A 25,352-nucleotide genomic window follows, 5' to 3' on the forward strand; every position below is an offset into this window, starting at 1 on the left:
TTATGCTACGAAATACTATTAACTACTCTTAATATTCTGTATGATTAACTTGTTCCATTTGACTATTTTGAAGGAAATGACACCGACTAATCGACACACCGTGAATATGAATGAAGAGGAATTCCGTACTTTTCTAGCTTCAAACATAGCCGCAGTACAGGATGCGCTACATACCAACAATAACCTTGGATCTAGCAGTACAGGAAATCGTGTAGGATGCACCTATAAAGAATTCACTGCCTGCAAACCTTTGGAATTTGATGGAACCGAAGGACCGATCGGATTGAAACGGTGGACCGAGAAGGTCGAATCGGTGTTTGCCATAAGTAAGTGTACTGAAGAGGACAAAGTGAAGTACGCTACGCATACCTTCACAGGTTCTGCGTTAACATGGTGGAATACCTATCTAGAGCAAGTGGGAAAAGACGATGCGTACGCACTACCGTGGTCAGCATTCAAGCACTTGATGAACGAGAAGTACCGTCCCAGAACCGAGGTCAATAAGCTCAAGACAGAACTTAGAGGGTTACGAACCCAAGGATTTGATATTACCACGTACGAAAGACGATTCACAGAATAGTGCCTATTGTGTCCGGGAGCATTCGAAGATGAGGAAGAGAAGATCGACGCGTTTGTGAAAGGATTACCAGAAAGAATCCAAGAAGATATAAGTTCACATGAGCCCGCCTCCATACAACAGGCATGTAGAATGGCTCACAAACTAGTGAACCAGATTGAAGAAAGAATTAAAGAACAGACTGCTGAAGAGGCCAATGCGAAGCAAGTCAAAAGAAAGTGGGAGGAAAACGGTGATAAGAATCACCAATACAACAACAACAGCAATTACAACAATAATCGCAACAATTATCCCAACAATCGTAACATCAATCGCAACTACAACAAACGGCCCAACAACAACAACAACAACAACAACAACAGCAACTACAACAATCATCCCAACAACAACAATAACTGCAACAACAACAACAATCAGAAGCAACTATGCCAAAGGTGTGAAAAGTATCACTCGGGGTTCTGCACCAAATTTTGCAACAAGTGTAAAAGAAATGGTCATAGCGCGGTGAAGTGTGAGGTCTACGGACCAGGGGTTAATAGAACGAAAGGAACAAATGGTGTCGGAACGAGTAATGGCGGAGCAAGTAGTGTCGGAGCAAGTTATGCCAATGTAGTTTGTTATAAATGTGGAAAACCGGGCCACATTATTAGAAATTGCCCGAACCAGGAGAACACGAATGGACAAGGCCGCGGAAGAGTTTTCAATATTAATGCGGCAGAGGCACAGGAAGACCCGGAGCTTGTTACGGATACGTTTCTTATTGACAATAAATCTGCTTACGTTTTATTTGATTCGTGTGCGGATAGAAGCTATATGAGTAGAGATTTTTGTGCTAAATTAAGTTGTCCATTGACGCCTTTGGATAGTAAATTTTTACTCGAATTAGCAAATGGTAAATTAATTTCAGCAGATAATATATGTAGGACCGAGAAATTAAACTGGTTAGCGAAACATTTAAGATTGATTTGATACCAGTAGAGTTAGGGAGTTTTGATGTGATAATCGGTATGGACTGGTTGAAAGAAGTGAAAGCAGAGATCGTTTGTTACAAAAATGCAATTCGCATTATACGAGAAAAAGGAAAACCCTTAATGGTGTACGGAGAAAAGGGCAACACGAAGCTACATCTTATTAGTAATTTGAAGGCACAAAAACTAATAAGAAAAGGTTGCTATGCTGTTCTAGCACACGTCGAGAAAGTACAAACTGAAGAAAAGAGCATCAATGATGTTCCCATTGCAAAAGAATTTCCCGATGTATTTTCGAAAGAATTACCGGGATTACCCCCACATCGATCCGTTGAATTTCAAATAGATCTTGTACCAGGAGCTGCACCAATAGCTCGTGCTCCTTACAGACTCACACCCAGCGAGATGAAAGAACTGCAAAGCCAATTACAAGAACTTTTAGAGCGTGGTTTCATTCGACCAAGCACATCACCGTGGGGAGCTCCTGTTTTGTTTGTCAAGAAGAAAGATGGTACATTCAGGTTGTGTATCGACTACCGAGAGTTGAACAAACTTACCATCAAGAACCGCTACCCACTACCGAGAATCGACGACTTATTTGATCAACTACAAGGCTCGTCTATTTATTCAAAGATTGACTTACGTTCCGGGTATCATCAAATGCGGGTGAAAGAAGATGATATTCCAAAGACTGCTTTCAGTACACGTTACGGTCATTACGAGTTTATGGTCATGCAGTTTGGTTTAACTAATGCACCAGCTGTGTTCATGGATCTTATGAACTGAGTGTGTGGACCATACCTTGACAAGTTTGTCATTGTTTTCATTGATGACATACTTATTTACTCAAAGAATGACCAAGAACACGGTGAACATTTGAGAAAGGTGTTAGAAGTATTGAGGAAGGAAGAATTGTACGCTAAGTTTTCAAAGTGTGCATTTTGGTTGGAAGAAGTTCAATTCCTCAGTCACATAGTGAACAAAGAAGGTATTAAGGTGGATCCGGCAAAGATAGAAACTGTTGAAAAGTGGGAAACCCCGAAAACTCCGAAACACATACGCCAATTTTTAGGACTAGCTGGTTACTACAGAAGGTTCTTCTAAGACTTTTCCAGAATAGCAAAACCCTTGACTGCATTAACGCATAAAGGGAAGAAATTTGAATGGAATGATGAACAAGAGAAAGCGTTTCAGTTATTGAAGAAAAAGCTAACTACGGCACCTATATTGTCATTGCCTGAAGGGAATGATGATTTTGTGATTTATTGTGACGCATCAAAGCAAGGTCTCGGTTGTGTATTAATGCAACGAACGAAGGTGATTGCTTATGCGTCTAGACAATTGAAGATTCACGAACAAAATTATACGACGCATGATTTGGAATTAGGCGCGGTTGTTTTTGCATTAAAGACTTTGAGGCACTACTTATATGGGGTCAAAAGTATTATATATACCGACCACAAAAGTCTTCAACACATATTTAATCAGAAACAACTGAATATGAGGCAGCGTAGGTGGATTGAATTATTGAATGATTACGACTTTGAGATTCGTTACCACCCGGGGAAGGCAAATGTGGTAGCCGATGCCTTGAGCAGGAAGGACAGAGAACCCATTCGAGTAAAATCTATGAATATAATGATTCATAATAACCTTACTACTCAAATAAAGGAGGCGCAACAAGGAGTTTTAAAAGAGGGAAATTTAAAGGATGAAATACCCAAAGGATCGGAGAAGCATCTAAATATTCGGGAAGACGGAACCCGGTATAGGGCTGAAAGGATTTGGGTACCAAAATTTGGAGATATGAGAGAAATGGTACTTAGAGAAGCTCATAAAACCAGATACTCAATACATCCTGGAATGGGGAAGATGTACAAAGATCTCAAGAAACATTTTTGGTGGCCGGGTATGAAAGCCGATGTTGCTAAATACGTAGGAGAATGTTTGACGTGTTCTAAGGTCAAAGCTGAGCATTAGAAACCATCAGGTCTACTTCAACAACCCGAAATCCCGGAATGGAAATGGGAAAACATTACCATGGATTTCATCACTAAATTGCCAAGGACTGCAAGTGGTTTTGATACTATTTGGGTAATAGTTGATCGTCTCACCAAATCAGCACACTTCCTGCCAATAAGAGAAGATGACAAGATGGAGAAGTTAGCACGACTGTATTTGAAGGAAGTCATCTCCAGACATGGAATACCAATCTCTATTATCTTTGATAGGGATGGCAGATTTATTTCAAGATTCTGGCAGACATTACAGCAAGCATTAGGAACTCGTCTAGACATGAGTACTGCCTATCATCCACAAACTGATGGACAGAGCAAAAGGACGATACAAATGCTTGAAGACATGCTACGAGCATGTGTTATTGATTTCGGAAACAGTTGGGATCGACATCTACCGTTAGCAGAATGTTCCTACAACAACAGCTACCATTCAAGCATTGAGATGGCGCCGTTTGAAGCACTTTATGGTAGAAAGTACAGGTCTCCGATTTGTTGGAGTGAATTGGGGGATAGACAGATTACGGGTCTGGAGATTATACAAGAAACTACCGAGAAGATCATCCAAATTCAACAACGGTTGAAAACCGCCCAAAGTCGACAAAAGAGCTACGCTGACATTAAAAGAAAAGATATAGAATTTGAAATTGAAGAGATGGTCATGCTTAAAGTTGCACCTTGGAAAGGCGTTGTTCGATTTGGTAAACGAGGGAAATTAAATCCAAGGTATATTGGACCATTCAAGATTATTGATCGTGTCGGACCAGTAGCTTACCGACTTGAGTTACCTCAACAACTCGCGACTGTACATAACACTTTCCACGTCTCAAATTTGAAGAAATGTTTTGCTAAAGAAGATCTCACTATTCCGTTAGATGAAATCCAAATCAACGAAAAACTTCAATTCATCGAAGAACCCGTCGAAATAATGAATCGTGAGGTTAAAAGACTTAAGCAAAACAAGATACCAATTGTTAAGGTTCGATGGAATGCTCGTAGAGGACCCGAGTTCACCTGGGAGTGTGAAGATAAGATGAAGAAGAAATACCCGCATCTATTTCCAGAAGATTCGTCAACACCTTCAACAGCTTAAAATTTCGGGACGAAATTTATTTAACGGGTAGGTACTGTAGTGACCCGAACTTTTCCATGTTTATATATATTAATTGAGATTGATATTTACATGATTAAATGTTTCCAACATGTTAAGCAATCAAACTTGTTAAGACTTGATTAATTGAAATATGTTTCATATAGACAATTGACCACCCAAGTTGACCGATGATTTACGAACGTTAAAACTTGTAAAAACTATATGATGACATATATATGGATATATATATATAGTTAACATGATACTATGATAAGTAAACATATCATTAAGTATATTAACAATGAACTACATATATAAAAACAAGACTACTAACTTAATGATTTTTAAACGAGACATATATGTAACGATTATCGTTGTAAAGACATTTAATGTATATATATCATATTAAGAGATATTCATACATGATAATATCATGATAATATAATAATTTAAAATCTCATTTGATATTATAAACATTGGTTTAACAACATTTAACAAGATCGTTAACCTAAAGGTTTCAAAACAACACTTACATGTAACGACTAACGATGACTTAACGACTCAGTTAAAATGTATATACATGTAGTGTTTTAATATGTATTTATACACTTTTGAAAGACTTCAATACACTTATCAAAATACTTCTACTTAACAAAAATGCTTACAATTACATCCTCGTTCAGTTTCGTCAACAATTCTACTCGTATGCACCCGTATTCGTACTCGTACAATACACAGCTTTTAGATGTATGTACTATTGGTATATACACTCCAATGATCAGCTCTTAGCAGCCCATGTGAGTCACCTAACACATGTGGGAACATCATTTGGCAACTAGCATGAAATATCTCATAAAATTACAAAAATATGAGTAATCATTCATGACTTATTTACATGAAAACAAAATTACATATCCTTTATATCTAATCCATACACCAACGACCAAAAACACCTACAAATACTTTCATTCTTCAATCTTCTTCATCTAATTGATCTCTCTCAAGTTCTATCTTCAAGTTCTAAGTGTTCTTCATATATTCTACAAGTTCTAGTTACATAAAATCAAGAATACTTTCAAGTTTGCTAGCTCACTTCCAATCTTGTAAGGTGATCATCCAACCTCAAGAAATATTTGTTTCTTACAGTAGGTTATCATTCTAATACAAGGTAATAATCATATTCAAACTTTGGTTCAATTTCTATAACTATAACAATCTTATTTCAAGTGATGATCTTACTTGAACTTGTTTTCGTGTCATGATTCTGCTTCAAGAACTTCGAGCCATCCAAGGATCCGTTGAAGCTAGATCCATTTTTCTCTTTTCCAGTAGTTTTATCCAAGGAACTTAAGGTAGTAATTATGTTCATAACATCATTCGATTCATACATATAAAGCTATCTTATTCGAAGGTTTAAACTTGTAATCACTAGAACATAGTTTAGTTAATTCTAAACTTGTTCGCAAACAAAAGTTAATCCTTCTAACTTGACTCTTAAAATCAACTAAACACATGTTCTATATCTATATGATATGCTAACTTAATGATTTAAAACCTGTAAACACGAAAAATACCGTAAAACCGGATTTACGCCGTCGTAGTAACACCGCGGGCTGTTTTGGGTTAGTTAATTAAAAACTATGATAAACTTTGATTTAAAAGTTGTTATTCTGAGAAAATGATTTTTATTATGAACATGAAACTATATCCAAAAATTATGGTTAAACTCAAAGTGGAAGTATGTTTTCTAAAATGGTCATCTAGACGTCGTTCTTTCGACTGAAATGACTACCTTTACAAAAATGACTTGTAACTTATTTTTATGACTATAAACCTATACTTGTTCTATTTAGATTCATAAAATAGAGTTCAATATGAAACCATAGCAATTTGATTCACTCAAAACGGATTTAAAATGAAGAAGTTATGGGTAAAACAAGATTGGATAATTTTTCTCATTTTAGCTACGTGAAAATTGGTAACAAATCTATTCCAACCATAACTTAATCAACTTGTATTGTATATTATGTAATCTTGAGATACTATAGACATGTATACAATGTTTCGACCTATCATGTCGACACATCTATATATATTTCGGAACAACCATAGACACTCTATATGTGAATGTTGGAGTTTGCTATACAGGGTTGAGGTTGATTCCAAAATATATATAGTTTGAGTTGTGATCAATACTGAGATACGTGTACGCTGGGTCGTGGATTGATTCAAGATAATATTTATCAATTTATTTCTGTACATCTAACTGTGGACAACTAGTTGTAGGTTACTAACGAGAACAGCTGACTTAATAAACTTAAAACATCAAAATATATTAAAAGTGTTGTAAATATATTTTGAACATACTTTGATATATATGTATATATTGTTATAGGTTCGTGAATCAACCAGTGGTCAAGTCTTACTTCCCGACGAAGTAAAAATCTGTGAAAGTGAGTTATAGTCCCACTTTTAAAATTTAATATTTTTGGGATGAAAATACATGCAGGTTTTATAAATGATTTACAAAATAGACACAAGTACGTGAAACTACATTTTATGGTTGAATTATCGAAATCGAATATGCCCCTTTTTATTAAGTCTGGTAATCTAAGAATTAGGGAACAGACACCCTAATTGACGCAAATCCTAAAGATAGATCTACTGGGCCTAACAAACCCCATCCAAAGTACCGGATGCTTTTGTACTTCAAAATTTATATCATATCCGAAGGGTGTCCCGGAATGATGGGGATATTCTTATATATGCATCTTGTTAATGTCGGTTACCAGGTGTTCACCATATGAATGATTTTTATCTCTATGTATGGGATGTGTATTGAAATATGAAATCTTGTGGTCTATTGTTACGATTTGATATATATATATATAGGTTAAACCTATAACTCACCAACATTTTTGTTGACGTTTAAAGCATGTTTATTCTCAGGTGAATACTAAGAGCTTCCGCTGTTGCATACTAAAATAAGGACAAGATTTGGAGTCCATGTTTGTATGATATTGTGTAAAAACTGCATTCAAGAAATTGATTTCGATGTAACATATTTGTATTGTAAACCATTATGTAATGGTCGTGTGTAAACATGATATTTTAGATTATCATTATTTGATAATCTACGTAAAGCTTTTTAAACCTTTATTTATGAAATAAAGGTTATGGTTTGTTTTAAAAATGAATGCAGTCTTTGAAAAACGTCTCATATAGAGGTCAAAACCTCGCAACGAAATCAATTAATATGGAACGTTTTTAATCAATAAGAACGGGACATTTCAGATTCCTCCGTAACTTATGGGATTTTAGTATTATATATGCATATGTAAATTATGTATTGCAGGGTACTAATCTACATCCTATAATCTATTTCTTATCGAAATCCTTCATCTGATCGTACGAGATGAATCCCTCAACTAGTTCGAATCCCTCAGATTCCGATAGCTATTCCGATAGTTATTCCGACAGCTATTCCGACATGGATATTCACCTAAGCTCCGAAAGCAGTGTAAATGAAATGGGTCAACCAAATAGTCATCTTCAATTCATTTGATGGTTTCGTAGTCTACTTAATCATTGGAAACAAGAAGAAGCGATCCCTTCCATCCGCCATATTGTCCGTCGGGCGAAGAACCTGAAGCATTCACCGGCGAACCAATCCGAAACACCATTTTCACTCTCATTTCCTGAATATCTCGGCACGATTATATTCTATTTAAAATTCTAAACCTTATTCATCCACTCGTTCCAACCGACAATCATCCCGAAGTAATAAAAGAAGTCAACGAAATTCGCGCCCGAGTTGTAGCCTTGGAAAATATGGTGCAAAACATACCAGCTTCGGCAACATCACCGGCACCAACAGTACCATCAGTAACAACACCCGTACCATTAACAATCCATGCTTCAACATCATATTCTGTACCTCGAGTATAATCATCGTTCTACGAAACGTTCTACATCATTTATCTTCGTTCGACATGACGATTATGTAATCTTCAATGTTTTAGAGATTATATATTCTAGTTCTAACGGTAAATCAAATGAGATTAATATCACATTAACTCATTAATCCATGATTACATCTGAAGAAAATATATATGTAAGTATATTTTTATAAAGATTGTAATTAAAAATTCGTTTGTACAAACTGTTAATGGTGAAAATATTTTAACGGGTAGGTAATACCCGAGGAATATTTAGATTTCACATTAATGTGTTACACTGTACATTCTTCAAATCCGACTCAACAGTCATCTACTATCTTACTTACAACCACCGATATACGTATCCTTTCAACGCAGAATAATCATTTTTCATTCAATTTCATATTTGGATTTTGACCTATCAGAATCCAACAAGTGGCATAATGAAGAAAACATTTGACAAAATAAAATTTGTTAGAAAACAAATAAATTAACTATGAGAAATTTTGTTAAGAATCCACGCTAACTGTTCCTAGCTAATTGTTCCTAGCTAACTGATTATATTTTATTTATCGCAATTTAATTATCGCAATTTACATTCTCATAATTTTATTTATCATCACTTAATTTATGTTATTTACTTTACACATTTAATTTATCGTCATTTAATTTCTGTTATTTATTTTATGCACTTTAAATATCGGGACACGTATACAAGGTTTTGACATATCATATCGACGCATCTATATATATTATTTGGAATCACCATAGACACTCTATATGCAGTAATGACCGAGTTCTCTATACAGGGTTGAGGTTGATTCTCAAATAATATATATACTTTGAGTTGTGATCGAGTCTGAGACGAGTACGGGTCACGATACGTATTAATTAATTCAAAAATTATATATTAAATTATATATGAATTATTGAATTGCTAACTGTGGACTATTAACTGTGGACTACCAACATTGGACAATTAAAATGAATTAAAATATTGATTATAACATATGAAACTAAACAATTCTTCAAGTTTGCCACTTGATTTCATCTTAAACACCATTTGTATCTTGACAATTCTAATCTGCGTTCAAACCTTTCATGATTCTTGAAAACACCTCAATTGAAAGGATGAACCAACCGCACTTCATCTATTGAAGAAAAGATTGACGCATACAGTTATGCACCTGAAAACTCCCGGACCCTAAGTAAAAGTTTAACACGTGTCTGTGTTAGCTCCTTTGGCATTGTTATTACCGAAAATAACATTGCAACTCTTTTTCAAATTAGCCAATTTTATCACAGCTTCAACAAATCAACTTCAACTTCCATTCGAATTAGCCTTATTATAACCTCGATATATAAGTTTGCCTGTCGTCATCGTTACCGGAGAACCGTTTATATTTTACCATATTAGCAGTAAAATTACCAGCAACTTCAATGAATTTGGACTTTCCAAAAAATCATTATATTCATGGAAACCCCATCTTGTGTTCATCTATACCCTGTAACAATAATTTCCATACCAATTACTAGGAATCAGCAATCAGTATTTCGAATCTCGTAGCATTTCTACATCAATAGTTATATGTATACATATAACAATTATCTCCTAGAATTACGACCTTCAATTCTGAAATTTTGAAAAGGCACCCAGTTTACGAATTGATACTCTGAATGTTGAAAAAGTTGAATGAAGCAGCAGAAACTGTAGGCAACCGTAAACGACCTTAGTCATCGGAAGTTTGATGATAAAGAATAATATGTTGGAAAAGCTCAGAATGGAAAACGAATAGAGTTAACCGTGAAGGAGACCAAGGACAAATACAAGGACCATACCCTATATTCAAAGAATTCAGATAATTCTGGATCCGTTGAAATCTTTAGAGAATATCTTGCTCCGAAGTCATGTTAAAATCTTACGGAAAAATCTTTCTCCATCAACCATCGAACTTAGAAATTCCAAAATATCATCATCAATATCTTCGATATTTCTGAGGATATTTTCATAAATATTCTCGTCCGAAATTATATACCTCTTCGTGCTTCCTGTGTATCATTATAATGGAAACATTCAATAGAAAATTTAGTACCGAAAAGAAGATTATGCTAAACTATGAAGAAAGCCGTGGACAAATCACAAAGAATAAGTTTGACTTCAAAGAATCCGAATGATTCAATTTCTGCTAAGGTCTTTAGTGAATATCTTGCTCGTTACTCTAAACCCTTGTAGACAATAGTTTCTATCATCCTCTGATCTTAGATATTCCGAGATATTATCGTATCTTTCATTATAAATATCCTCCATATTTCTGGAGATATTTTTATAACTATTCTTATCTGAAATCATTAATCTCTTCGTGCTATCAGTAATACATCATATAGAAACTGTTAGTTTCTATATTCTGTTAACTTTCGAGCTTAAAATATGAAAGCTACTGAAGTAATGTTGGGAACTGATGCATGAGTTAGTATAATATAATGACACTTGATCAACGTGATTATATTACAGTAAGTCATGCTGAGTTTCTAAATGGGACATGATGATTCACAGATTATAACATCATCATGTGCCATGTTACACGACTCTTACATTTTATCTAATATATAAACATATCAAGAACATATTTTCTTGATAGTTCTATCCTTCCCAGATATTCTGGTAATTTGACGAATCAAGATCGTGCTATTACCATTTATTTCTTAGAACATTAACTATGTTCATTTCAAAGTTCATATATATGAATTTTGGACCGTTGCTCGCTTTACTAGAGGTCGAGAGGATAATAAAAAGGCAAAGAGATCCAAAATAGAAGGGAGAATATAAAGCCCAATAACAACACATTAATTACAAACCGTGTATATCAATGTTTATCGCAACATAAAGACACGGGATAATTAAAAACATTATAATCCCAAGGGCGAAGTAGAAGAAAGCAGATTCCTCTGGTGGAAGTTGGAAAAGGAGAATGATTGTTGCGATAGTAAGGATGAGGACAAGGATCAGAACTGGATTAAGCATTTTCAGAATCTTTTGGATGTATGAAACAAGAAGGAAAGTATAGGAATGGTGAGAATAATGGAACGGAAGAGTTTGATTTATAATGAAAATATCAGACAAAGTAATCGAGGTAGATCATCACATTTAATTAAAGAGATCCTAATTTCCTCATTTACCAAAGAATCAGATCTTATAAGACTTCAAAGATTTTCTTTAAATTCCTTGAATTCCGAAATGACTCCGTCAAAAGCTAAATCTCTATCCCAATCTTCATTTGTACACTTCATATAACCAAATCATTTTGTCTATATCAATCAATTATGATAACATTCTAATTTCTAACTCGTATGCGTCATGAAAACATATTTATTGTTAGCCATGACCACCTCACTCAAATTTCGGGACGAAATTTCTTTAATGGGTAGGTACTGTGACGACCCGGACATTTTCGACCAAATTTAAACTTAATCCCATTATGATTTCGACACGATAAGTAAAGTCTGTAATATTGAGTCTCAAAATTTTTGAATTGTTTACATGGAATTATTTGACCTTTGAATATTACCGATGATTCACGAACAATTGTGTGTAAATAAATATATATATTATTAACTATGAATCTAGATGTATGATTTCTATAAATAAATATTATCTATTAATAAATTTAATTACAAGTTAAAATAAAGGTTATATAAATATTAGTATCATTACTTTCATTAATAATAATATCTGTATTATCAATATTATTATTTGTAATATAAAAATATGGATATGAAATTTAATACATATATCTTGTTAGATCTTAATTATTAATTATATAATTATCAGGTTATTATTATTACCATTATCGTTAATAATCATTATTAAATATTGTTATCATTAAACATCATTGTTAATATTAAAATTATTAGTATTATCCAACTATTGTCATTGTCATTGTTATTATAATACAACTTATTAGTATTATCTTTGTCATTAATATTGTTAATATGATAATAATAATTATTATCATTATTATTAATATTATTAATATATTATTAAATATTAATATTAATTAAATAAATAAATAAATAAATAAATATATAACAAATTGGGAATTAGACCATCATTGAATTTTTTTGTTCCCTGTGATTCTTTGTCGACTAATAACCTACTACACAACAAAATTAGTTAAAGATCCCTATCATCCTTTTACAATTTTATTTTTTTCTGTTTTGGCTGTGTTAAGAAGATCGAACCATTTTTTTTATAAATCTAATCGATCCCTTCATAATATGGATTGATCAACTTAAACCATATAATTTATTTGGTTACTATCTTTCTGTTTCATCTTCACCAAGAAAAACTATCACCAATTTCATTATTTCTTTTGCTACTAAGACCATCAATGGGTACTTTTGTTGCTGACCGAGACCATTAACATGGCTACCTTCGTTTTCTAGTTGCAAAGAAATCCCAAAAAAAAAACCCGCCCTCACGATCTCACCTTCACCAGTTGTCGTTACTTTGTTTATTTTGTTCTTCATCAATAACAATTCCATAAACCATCACCACTCGTTACAAACGCCATCCATTAAACTTATATGCGGCTAATATTCTGTCTTCATTCTGTCAACAATCAATAAACATCACGAACAATACTCAAAAACCTACAAACACTATGCGATGATAATTTTTCTAATTTGTCGAAAACCCACTCCATTAAACCTTGTTTAAACCTGCACGCTTCTGTTCTTCTGTTTCTGATTCAAGATAAAAAACCAAACCCACAACCTACTGCTTCTGTTTTGATGTTCAAACCGAAACCCAGATCACTATTGCTCGATGTTACGTTATCATTCTTGTACAATCAAAAACCCACTTGGATGTATTTGCTTCTGCACGTTTCCTATTTCCTTTTTCCTCTATGGCCGACCATTGACTCCACTTACTATACTTTTACTATATAAAAAAAAAAGAAAGAGAAAGCAATCGATTAAAAGAAGTCATGTTGGGCCACTGCTTTCCTTTTGATCCGTGTATTATGGGTATTGATGGGCTGTGAATTTAATTTTTTTTTCCTAAATAAGACGATGATATAGATAGATAAGCTAATGATCATGTTAAATGATTATGATTATGATGATGAAATCCGAAGAACGAATGATAAGTTAATGATAATGGGTAGAATAAGATGATGATAAATGATATTGATGAAGATAACGTTTATAATGATGATAAAAGTGATATGAAGATAATGATTATGAAAGGGTGACGATTACAAGAGAATGAAGATGATGACAATTAGATGAAGAAGATGATGAATAGTGATTAGGGTTACCGTATGATTTTGATTCAATGCGTGAATGATGATATTGATGTCTAGGTAACGAACCTGTGATGATGGAGATGAACCGAAGGTTTCGTTGTTGTGCTGCTGCTACCGTATTTTATTTATTTATTTTATGAACCGAACCTTTAATCTTCATTCAATCAATGGGTAAAATAAATGGTTATGGATCGAATTATTTTGGGCCGAGGTTTTATTCAAATTGTTGGACTGCTATTCTCTGTTGGGCCATGATGTATTGGTGTTTTCGGTTGGGCTGAACTGAGTAAGGGTTAAGTAAATTAAGTGTGTATCATAGAATAGAAAGAACGAAGCTAGAGGAGTGGTGTGGGTGTTGTCGGGTGTGCGAGAGGTCAGGGGTTCGAAACTCGGCTGAACCATTTTTTTTATTCCTAATATTGGAGGTAGTTCTCAAGTTTTAATTGGATTATTATTATTATTATTATTATTATTATTATTATTATTATTATTATTATTATTATTATTATTATTATTATTATTATTATTGTTAATGTTACAAGTATTATTATTATTAAAAAAAAATTTACAATTACTATCATTATTATTATTAGTAAAATTATTATTTTTATAGTTATTATTATTAGTGTTCACTATTATTAAAATTAACATTTTAATTAAAAGTATCTTTTTTTTTACTAAAGTTATCGTCTTATTATTAATACTAAAAGTATAAATTTTAACTCTATTATCATTATTATTATTTTTATCATTGCTAATATTATTTTAGTATTATTGTAATATAAATATATACAAAAATATATTTGATACTCATATCATAACAAAATTTATATTTTTATTTATACAAAATGAAAATATGAAAACATATAGGTTATTAATATAAAAATGATATAAATTTGTTCGATTACAATATGAGTGTTAATATATACATAAATGATATAGGTTCGTGAATCCGAGGCCAAACCTATACGTGTTCAATGTCGTTCTATGTATTTTTACTACAAAATACATTAGGTGAGTTTCATTTGCCCCTTTTACTCTTTACGTTTTTGGGCTGAGAATACATGCAAATGCTTTAGTAACTATTTTACAATATTTACATACGTGAGTTTCATTTGCCCCTTTTACTCTTTACGTTTTTGGGCTGAGAATACATGCAAATGCTTTAGTAACTATTTTACAATATTTACATACGTGAGTTTCATTTGCCCCTTTTACTCTTTACGTTTTTGGGCTGAGAATACATGCAAATGGTTTAGTAACTATTTTACAATATTTACATGCGTGAGTTTCATTTGCCCTTTTTACTCTTTACATTTTTGGGCTGAGAATACATGCAAATGCTTTATTAACTGTTTTACAATATTTATATGCGTGAGTTTCATTTAATCCCTTTTTACTCTTTACATTTTTGGGCTGAGAATACATGCAAATGCTTTATTAACTGTTTTACAATATCTATATGCGTGAGTTTCATTTACTCCCTTTTACTCATTACATTTTTGGGCTGAGAATACATGCACTGTTTTAATAACTGTTTTACAATATTTATATGCGTGAGTTTCATTAATCGCTTTTTAAATGCTTTTGCAATATATATTTTTGGGACTGAGAATACATGCGCTGTTTTTATAACTGTTTTACGAAATAGACACAAGTAATTGAAACTACATTCTATGGTTGGATTATCTAATCGAATATGCCCCTTTTTATTTAGTCTGGTAATCTAAGAATTAGGGAACAGACACCCTAATTGACGCGAACTCTAAAGATAGATCTATCGGGCCCAACAAGCCCCATCCAAAGTACCGGATGCTTTAGTACTTCGAAATTTATATCATGTCCGAAGGAGGATCCCGGAATGATGGGGATATTCTTATATGCATATTGTGAATGTCGGTTACCAGGTGTTCAATCCATATGAATGATATTTTTGTCTCTATGTATGGGACATATGGTTATGAGAAATGGAAATTTGAAATCTTGTGGTCTATTAAAAGTTATGAAATGATTATTTATGATAAACTAATGAACTCACCAACCTTTTGGTTGACACTTGAAAGCATGTTTATTCTCAGGTACGAAAGAAATCTTCCGCTGTGCATTTGCTCATTTTAGAGATATTACTTGGAGTCATTCATGACATATTTCAAAAGACGTTGCATTCAAGTCGTTGAGTTCATCAAGTTTATTATTAAGTCAGTTATAGATAGATATATTATGAAATAGTATGCATGCCGTCAACTTTCGATGTAATGAAAGATTGTCTTTTCAAAAATGAATGCAATGTTTGTAAAATGTATCATATAGAGGTCAAGTACCTCGCAATGTAATCAACTGTTGTGAATCGTTTATAATCGATATGGACTTCGTCCGGATGGATTAGGACGGGTCTTCACAGCTTGTACTTATTTCAAACATCTTGTAAACGAGAGCAAGTAAAAAAATAAGAATTTATATAAGTGAGATTGTTTAAGGTGAATACTATCAATATCAATATGTAAATATTTATATGTATAAGTAATTAATAATTATATAAAGATTTCCATCAATAAGTTAAATAATGGCTCATTTTTGAAAGACCCCCCTATCCCCTTATGCCCATCGATTATTACCTGACATGCCCACTAGATTGATTTGATTTGTTTTAAAATTATTTCTTTTTCTTTTATTTTTTAATTATATTTATTATGTTAATTAATAATTAATTTAATAATTAATTATAAATTAAATAAATATACCTTTTTAAATTTTGTTGTCAAATACGGAGTATGTAATTTTAATTAACTAACAAATAAAATACTTTTACTTAGTTATACTCATATAAATTAAACAATGAAGAATATCAATTAATATTATAAACGTTTACTAATCAACAAGATTTACAAAAGATGAGTTATAATTGGAACGCCTAAATTGAAGGTACATATCTTGTTGATTTTTATACAGGCGTTCCCATTCGGCATCATATTTATAGGGATTCCATTGTGGATGGGTTAGAGGTACCGGATAATAGCCTTGCAAATCCACTTTCACAAAGTGATTACCATGTACGCGAGCAATTACACCTATATAATGTGGTTGTGCCACGGGTGGACTGGACCAAAGAGGGAAACATGTCGTACCTTGTAAATATTTGTATTATACGTAGCATCCATCAACAAAATATGCGGAAATGTGCGGAATATTTCATATGAAACTGGATGGATCCAAAATAATTCTTCTAATTGATTAGTAGAATTATTTGTACGATACTGAAAGTCATACCCATTTACCTTCAAAAATGACATTACCACCTGTATAGGAGTCTGATTTGATTGACTAATTGCGCGAAATTTTGCTTTTGCATTATATATCGTCATGTTTGAAGAAACATTTTCAGGATTCCGCTGCTTCAACGTCGCAAGGATTTCACTTGGCTTTACATAATTACTTGACATATCCTTAACTAAACATTCTTCTTCATTAGTCAATCGCATTGCATATGCATGACCTTCCATATACATTATACGATCATGATTATGTACTGGATCTTTCATCGTTATCGACCAAACCCCCTTTTTTTTGAAAATTTTGCTACCATTTTAAACTTACAATCAATTTTTTTACTTGGTTTACTTTTTTCCGGAGCTGATTTACTCACTGACATCCCGCCACGCTCACACATAAATAAAATTTTAGCTAAGTAGCCATTTTTTGTTTTCGATCTCCTAATGACAATAACTTGACTATGAGAACGTGCCTCCTTCTTCACCCATTCAATCAACTCTTCGCGATTATTGAACACCTGAATTTGAGACGTTAGTTAGTTTGAAAATGATAACATAATATAATTTAGAGTACTATTATTTGAGATACTATACCTGATCGGTGGAAAAATCAGACACACTTGACATATTTTTCTCTTAAAAGGTTATGAATCGATATAAGATTGAAATGTTATGAAAACTATTCACAATAAGCTTCCTTATATAGTTGCCACAATTATAGTTTTTTTTATTTAGTCGCGTCAAATAATTTTAGCTTTTGCTTTAGTCGCGTCAAATAATTTCAGCTTTTGCTTTAGTCGCGTCAAATAATTTCAGCTTTTACTTTAGTCGCGTCAAATAATTTCACCTTTTACAATAGTCCCGTCAAATAATTTTAGCTTTTCCTTTAGTCGCGTCAAATAATTTCAGCTTTTAGTTTAGTCGCGTCAAATAATTTCAACTTTTGCTCTAGTCCTGTCAAATAATTTTAATTTTTGCTTTAGTCCCGTCAAATAATTCCAGCTTTTACTTTAGTCGCGTCAAATAATAAAATTATATATTAATATCATATATCAGTTATTGTATATAAAATATATAAAAGTTAAAATAAATATTTTATAAATGTTAAGAATAACGTAATGAGATGGTGGAGTGGAAATACAATGTGTTATACACATATATATGAAACATACTGGAATAATCTTAGGGTAGTTTTATATTAATAAAAAAAAGTGTTTTAGTCCAAGTGGCCGGTAGAATCCCATCTACTGGTCACATCCAAACTTTGTAGGGGGAGTCGATTTACTAACCCCCTAAATAATATACAGAATAATTAAATAATATAGATGTCTAATTTAATGATTGTTTGGTTATCAGCTTTTTGGGAGCTTTTAACTTCTAGTTTTAACTTATATCTGACAAAAAGTTTCATTTGATTAAAATAATTTAAAACTTTTAGGTGCAAAGACAAAAAACTTCTATAACTAGCATCTCTGAAAAAACTCATAGGTTTTTGTTATTTTACTGTCTCCGCGATGGTAGTTTAGTCGTTGGGGGACATGCAGCATAAAACGGTGGTCATGGGTTCAATCCCTGTCGCATGTCCCTTTAAGCATGAGTTATGCGATTTTCCTCTCACATGTTGGCCGTGGGATCGGTCAGTGTGGGGCCGCCAGAGGGTCGTTTTTACTTTTTTTTTTGTTATTTTACTATTTATTTTAGCAGTTTCAGCTACTCTGTCAAACACCTAAATACATATAAAAAGCTAACAACTACCAACTATTTTTATTACAGAAGGGTGCGTGGCGAGCACAAGCCTGGTCAGCTTCTGTCCGAAATTTCCATTTTTCGTTTAAAGATCTCCCACTTTCCGACACTTTTAGATGAAACGCTTTTCACAACATATAATATTAATAACACGTTCCAATAATAAAACGAGTTTTACGACACCGGGCCCACATCGACCGTTTTACGACTTTCGTACAAAATACAAGTTTTCGACCACATGATTTTAACACAAAATAAGGACCGAGCATGGTGATTGGGGATACGCTACCCAATCCTAATCAATCCAAAAGCACGTCTTCTAAGCAACCACGCAAGCCCACTAGTTCTCACGCTTACCCGAGCCACCGCAGCCATGCAAATCTATAAAAATGTAAACAACGAGAGGGTAAGCTAACGCTTAGTGAGTGAGAATATACTACATACATATATATGCATAAAATGGATATGCCATACAAACAAATAATATCACATACCGGAGCATCCAAGTATAAGACTAGTAATCTAAGCATACCGTTCAATCGCTATACAACAAGCTAATAATCAACAAGTAAGTTCACCAACGACGCTATGAACAACACCAACAAGATACACCCGGAGGGTTAGCTACATCACAATAATACGACGATATATGTATATAACAATAAAGCGTAAAACGCTCAAGGTTAACCCCTTAACCCTATATCAAAAGTCAATTACCAAAATGAAGATTGGCCGAACTACACGGGCCTTAGTAAATCCGCATCTACACGAGACTACTATCTACATTACCACAACAACATCGAGGTTGGCCGAACTACACGAGCCTTAGTAAATCTGAAACCACACGAGATCACTACCTCAATAAGATGACCGAAACTACATGCGTCATCGCGAATCCGCATTCACACGTGATTCACTTCCCAATTCAAAACCCACGGTCCCGGGATTATACAAATCTACATCATCGGGGTTATCCAATTCACAACCTAATATCAACCCTTCGCCATTGGGGTTATATAGTCCACATCACAAGCACATGTGATAACATACACATAAAGTGTGCACCTCGCCAAAGGTGGTCAATCAAAAATGCACAACCGTGCCAATTGGACCTATTACACAAGTTCATCAAATCCACCTATATGTGAAGTGAGCTCTATAATTGAGAACCACTTCACCCGACCCGCACCCATCCTACACATACATATGCACATAGGATATTAACACTCACCTTGTCGTCTTGATGAATGCTTCCGAATAATCCGCAACACGTCAATGGAAAGTACCTATTCCATTATCACAAAACAAACAACATAATTAGGGTGGATTTACAAACCAACCCAATTCGACACTTAGTGCAATTTCGACCAATTGCACTTCCAAGCACAAATCACGTCCAAACTAACCAATAATTACTAACACAAGTGAAAATGGTCCTAATACGCTAATTACACCCAATCACAAGTGTTAAACACTTATCATACTCAAAATCGCCCATAAACCCTAATTTTGACTTATTTCAAAATTAGTCTTTCAAATATACTAAAATGAGTTCCAACACTTCCATAATCACCAAACCTAGTTATTAAACCCAATTCCAAGTCCTAAGTCATGGCCAAGTCGGTTTCCAACCCAAAACTCACCAACAACAACAATAAACCCGATTATTAGCAACACTAAACTCACTTCATGAGTTTAAATGGGTTTCTCAATAATTTAAATTCAAATCCTAACTTAAATATCAAAATCAAACAATGAAATTTGGAGTTAGAACTTACCACAACAACCAAAACGTAGCTAGGAACGAGGTAAACAACTTTAACACTCGAGCTTTTGATCAATTCGAGCTCCTTCTTCTCCAAAACCCCAATTCTCTCTCTAGAACACACACACACACACACACACTCTCTCTCTCTCTCTCTCTCTCTAAGATAGTTGAGAGTGTTTGTGGATATGAAAATAATCCAAAGTTAGATCCAAACTAGCTGATATGGCTTCAGATTCGACCCCAAGTGAAATGACCAAAAAGCCCCTCATTTAAATCTAGTTGGAAAAAAGACAGAAATCTGTCGCAGGTGATCTGCGCGGCGCGCACCACTGACCATGCGCGGTGAGCACGAAGGTCAGATCAGTCTGTCTGCTTTTAAATTAATACCACGCTACACCCACTATACGTACATCATTTAAACTCTATGTACCATAGATATTAGGGTCTTACACAATCACATGTGATTGGATCTGACAGTCACATGTGATTGTCCCACATTTTTAATCATAGCCATTGATTATATTGATCCAAGGACTGAAATTTATCTTTTAGCTTTCAAACAAAATTAAAAATATGAATGAATATCTCCCAATTATCGTAACTAAAAACTACTCGCTAGTTTTGCCAAAAATAATCAATATCTCCATAATCTAATGAGAGTATTAAAAATATATAGAGTTTATGTATGATTATTAATAAATACTATAAACAAGTACCGTTACTCTGCACTTAAGCAGGTTAGTCATTGTGTTTAGGATAGATTTTTAAAAGTCTAGGTGGAATCTCATGATCGAGAATATTCTACGTAGTATTAGTTTTCTTAGAATTATGATAATTCATTCAAAGTTTCTTTACAACCAATGAAAAATAAATCACATTATACTGAACTCTCGCTTCGCGCTGGGGGTTCAGTTTTTTAATGTATTTTATTGTGTTTAGTTACAGAGTCTGCGAGTCAAAAATCAACGTATATGAAAAGTACCCTAAAAATTTAGCTTTTTTAAAAAGTGTCCATTTTGTGTATAGTTAGTGACATTGTATTCGTAAAATTATTTCGAGTTTAACGACGGTGTCGGAAAAATTTAACTCGTTGCGAGCGAGAAGATATGACACGTTGAATATTTGAGTGGAGTTTATTTAAGATATTTTATGAAAATTTTGATTTGACACTTTCACCCCCTGTTTTGGGGGCCGATTTTAAATTTTGAACAAAGTGTGGGAGTCGTTTGTGGTGTTATTTAAAAGAAAGTGAAGGGAAAAAAAGGTGAAAAGACGAAAATGCCCCTGATACTATTCATCATTTTTGTCTAATAGTTAACAAAAATAATCAATATCTCCATAATCTAATGAGAGTATTAAAAATATATAGAGTTTATGTATGATTATTAATAAATATTATAAACAAATACCGTTACTCGGAACTTAAGCAGGTTAGTCATCGTGTTTAGGATAGATTTTTAAAAGTCTAGGTGGAATCTCATGATCTAAAATATTCTACGTAGTATTAGTTTTCTTAGAATTATGATAATTCATTCAAAGTTTCTTTACAACCAATGAAAAATAAATCACATTATACTGAACCCTCGCTTCGCGTCAGGGGTTCGGTTTTTAATATATTTTATTGTGTTTAGTTACGGAGCCTGCGAGTCAAAAATCAACGTATATGAAAAGTACCCTAAATATTTAGCGTTTTTTAAAAAGTGTCCGTTTTGCGTATAGTTAGTGACATTGTGTTCGTAAAATTATTTCGAGTTTAACGATGGTGTCGGAAAAATTTAACTAGTTGCGAGCGAGAAGATATGACACGTTGAATATTTGAGTGGAGTTTAATTAAGTTATCTTATGAAAATTTTGATTGGACACTTTAACCCCCTGTTTTGGGGGCCGATTTTAAATTTTGAACAAAGTGTGGGAGGCGTTTGTGGTGTTATTTAAAAGAAAGGAAAGGAAAAAAAAATGAAAAAACAAAAATGCTCCTCATACTATTTATCATTTTTGTCTAATAGGTAGTATGATAATGGTAATTTTAGATTAATAGATTATTTTAATTAACTCCTGAACGGTTCAAATACGCTTAACTTTGGGTGTGCTAAATGAGCTTCCAGTAACATTCTTCATTTACCCGTACAAAAATTTAAAAAATCGATTTATCATAATTTTGTTAGGTTACGAACCTCGTAAGAAATTTTGACTTAAATAGTCAAACAGAAGTGCAAGTAATCAAAAATTGTTTAGTTCAGAAAGTGAGCATCATTTGTTTAGTTCGTGAGTGTTTTCTTAGAAACTAGTAAAATTCCCGTGAAATCACGAGTTTGTTTAAACGAAATAATTTAATGACATGTTTTAGGTATGAAGTGAATGTAAATGCTGAAGTCATTTATTTTAATGATCCGTTTGACTAAGAAACTTGTCGTTGGTTTTACAAATATATAAGACATGTATTTTCGCATATATATGTAACGTAATTAATTTCATATAAAGAATCCACATTTGAATATTAATAATTTAATAAGTATAACTATAATTATTATATTAAAAGTAAATGATAATAACAAAGTTGAGTATTTATATTTTTAATGATAATAATAATTATTAATAATAATAAATGTCATTTAAATTTTTTAGAAAATTAAAATTATAATTTAGGAGACATTAGTATTTCCTTTTATAAAAAATTTCTTATTATTTTTTTAATTAAATTAATATATAATTATGACATCATCATTATGAAAAATAAAGGGTAATTTAGCTTAATGATGATATCATCATTTTAGAGGTTTATTAGACTATATAGATGGAAGAAGATACGGGAGAACATCGAGAATCGAGCTACGGAGGTATCACATTCGATCGTCTCCTCGTTTATCTCCCAATTAATTACTATTTATGTATGTATGTATGTATCTGTATATTTTGTGTTTGTGAATCTATGCGCATGTTTATATGTATCTATAGTCATATGTGTGTGTTATGTACCTGATTCTGCATAAATGTGATTATTAGGGCAACATTGTTGTAGATCTCATCACTATACATGTATGTATGTATGTATGTATGTATGTATGCATCTGTATATTTTGTATTTGTGAATTAATGTGCGTGTTTATGCGTATCTAGAGTCAGATGTGTGTGTTATGTACCTGATTCTGCAGAACTGTGATTACCAGGGCAACATTGAATTCATTACTATACATGTATGTATGTATCCGTATATTTTGTGTTTGTGAATCTATGTGCGTGTTTATATGTATCTCGAGTCAGATATGTGTTTTATGTACATGATTCTGCAGAAATGTGATTAATAAGGCAACATTGAATGAACATCAATAGATATGATTATTTAACCTTTTGTTATTCGAAAGCCTAATTTGCAGATATTCATCTTATCATCAGGTTAGAGTGGCTGCTTTTGATTTGAGATCGGCTTCACTTCACCTTTCAGAATACATTGAAACTAGCAGCTCATATCAAAACACCAAAACACTGCTTCCTTTCTATGATCCAGTTGTGATTATTGTCCCTCCTAATAAGCTAGCACCGGACAGCATGGTTGGAGTATCTCATCTGGTTGATAAATTCTATGCCTCAATTCGAAAGGTATTTGGTACTCTATCTAAAAGGTTCTTTATTGGATCAGTTTCTGTTTTGGAGATTTAGGCGCTCAACATATGGTAACAATGTAACATTTACAGGTTACTATGGTTTGTGGCTGCTTTAATGATACTAAGGTAACACTTTTAATATTCAATTATTTTTTCATTCATCTATGCTTGTGTAAGTGCTATCTGTGGTATTTCTAGTATTTATATGATGTATTTTCAAGGGAGCTGTGTTGGTAAAGAGTCTAGCTGCTAAAGAACCTTCCGCTCTTGGTTTGGATACTTACTACAAGCAACTATTAAGTGGTACCATTAGTTTCATCAAGTATTTAGTTGCATCTACATGTATTTATGCATATTTGCTTAGAATTTTGACGGGTTTGTAGGTAGTAATGTAAATGTGCTCTTCATGATACACGTGATTCATTATTACTCTCTTTAATGTGGTTGAAGATGTAAGTACATTAAACAGAATCAAGATCGTGTCTGTATACCACCAGATATGGTTCCAAACCAAAAACTTGTTACAATTGTATTCAAACTGAACTAAAAAAATTTGGAATTTATCTTTTTACTAGTCATTGAAGGGCTGGTTGGTTAGGTTAGTTTCAATGCATCTGTTGTCCTGTATGTGATCCCCCATAATATTATAACATCTGCACCATGAAAATGGTACTTTTTCATGTTCTGTTTTTTGGAATTATTTGCAGTGAGATTTTAGGAGTAGACTGTGATTGAGTTGATTATATGCCTAAAATCTCTCATTTATTAGCTGTCTACCACATACAAAATTATCAACTGGTTTGTCAAACACATGATTGAAACAGAGAAAGGTGTCATCATAACTAATCATTCATTATTGGTACGTTATTTAATTTCTTCTCACATATTATTTAGAAATACTGGAGGGTACGTTATTTACACATTACATTGGTTATACCGAAAGGAGAATGTAATTTTTTGTCCCAAACAAACACAAACCAAAACCTCATAAATAAAATAAATTAACCAAATCACAAAATCACCATTGGCTATACTTACTTAGAACAGAAATACGTAAGTTCTATCAA

The 25,352-nt window shown here is 33.0% G+C and overlaps 1 protein-coding gene and 1 pseudogene across 1 annotated transcript in view; one reads left to right on the forward strand and one right to left on the reverse strand.

Annotated features, from left to right (window-relative positions):
• Positions 1–17,796, reverse strand: part of LOC139860571 (uncharacterized) — a 31,731-nt gene extending 13,935 nt beyond the window's left edge. The window contains exons 1-3 of the mRNA XM_071849320.1: positions 17,764–17,796; positions 17,495–17,687; positions 17,176–17,393 (exon numbers count right to left, since the gene is read on the reverse strand). Of these exons, the coding sequence (XP_071705421.1) occupies positions 17,176–17,393; positions 17,495–17,687; positions 17,764–17,796 (444 nt within the window). The remainder of the gene's footprint in view (positions 1–17,175; positions 17,394–17,494; positions 17,688–17,763) is intronic.
• A 5,681-nt stretch (positions 17,797–23,477) lies between these two features.
• The window catches only part of LOC139860572 (DNA mismatch repair protein MSH4-like), a 59,769-nt pseudogene continuing 57,894 nt past the window's right edge, over positions 23,478–25,352 (forward strand).

The sequence above is a fragment of the Rutidosis leptorrhynchoides genome, chromosome 7 (genome assembly GCF_046630445.1).
Source record: "Rutidosis leptorrhynchoides isolate AG116_Rl617_1_P2 chromosome 7, CSIRO_AGI_Rlap_v1, whole genome shotgun sequence".
In the NCBI taxonomy this organism is placed as follows: domain Eukaryota; kingdom Viridiplantae; phylum Streptophyta; class Magnoliopsida; order Asterales; family Asteraceae; genus Rutidosis; species Rutidosis leptorrhynchoides.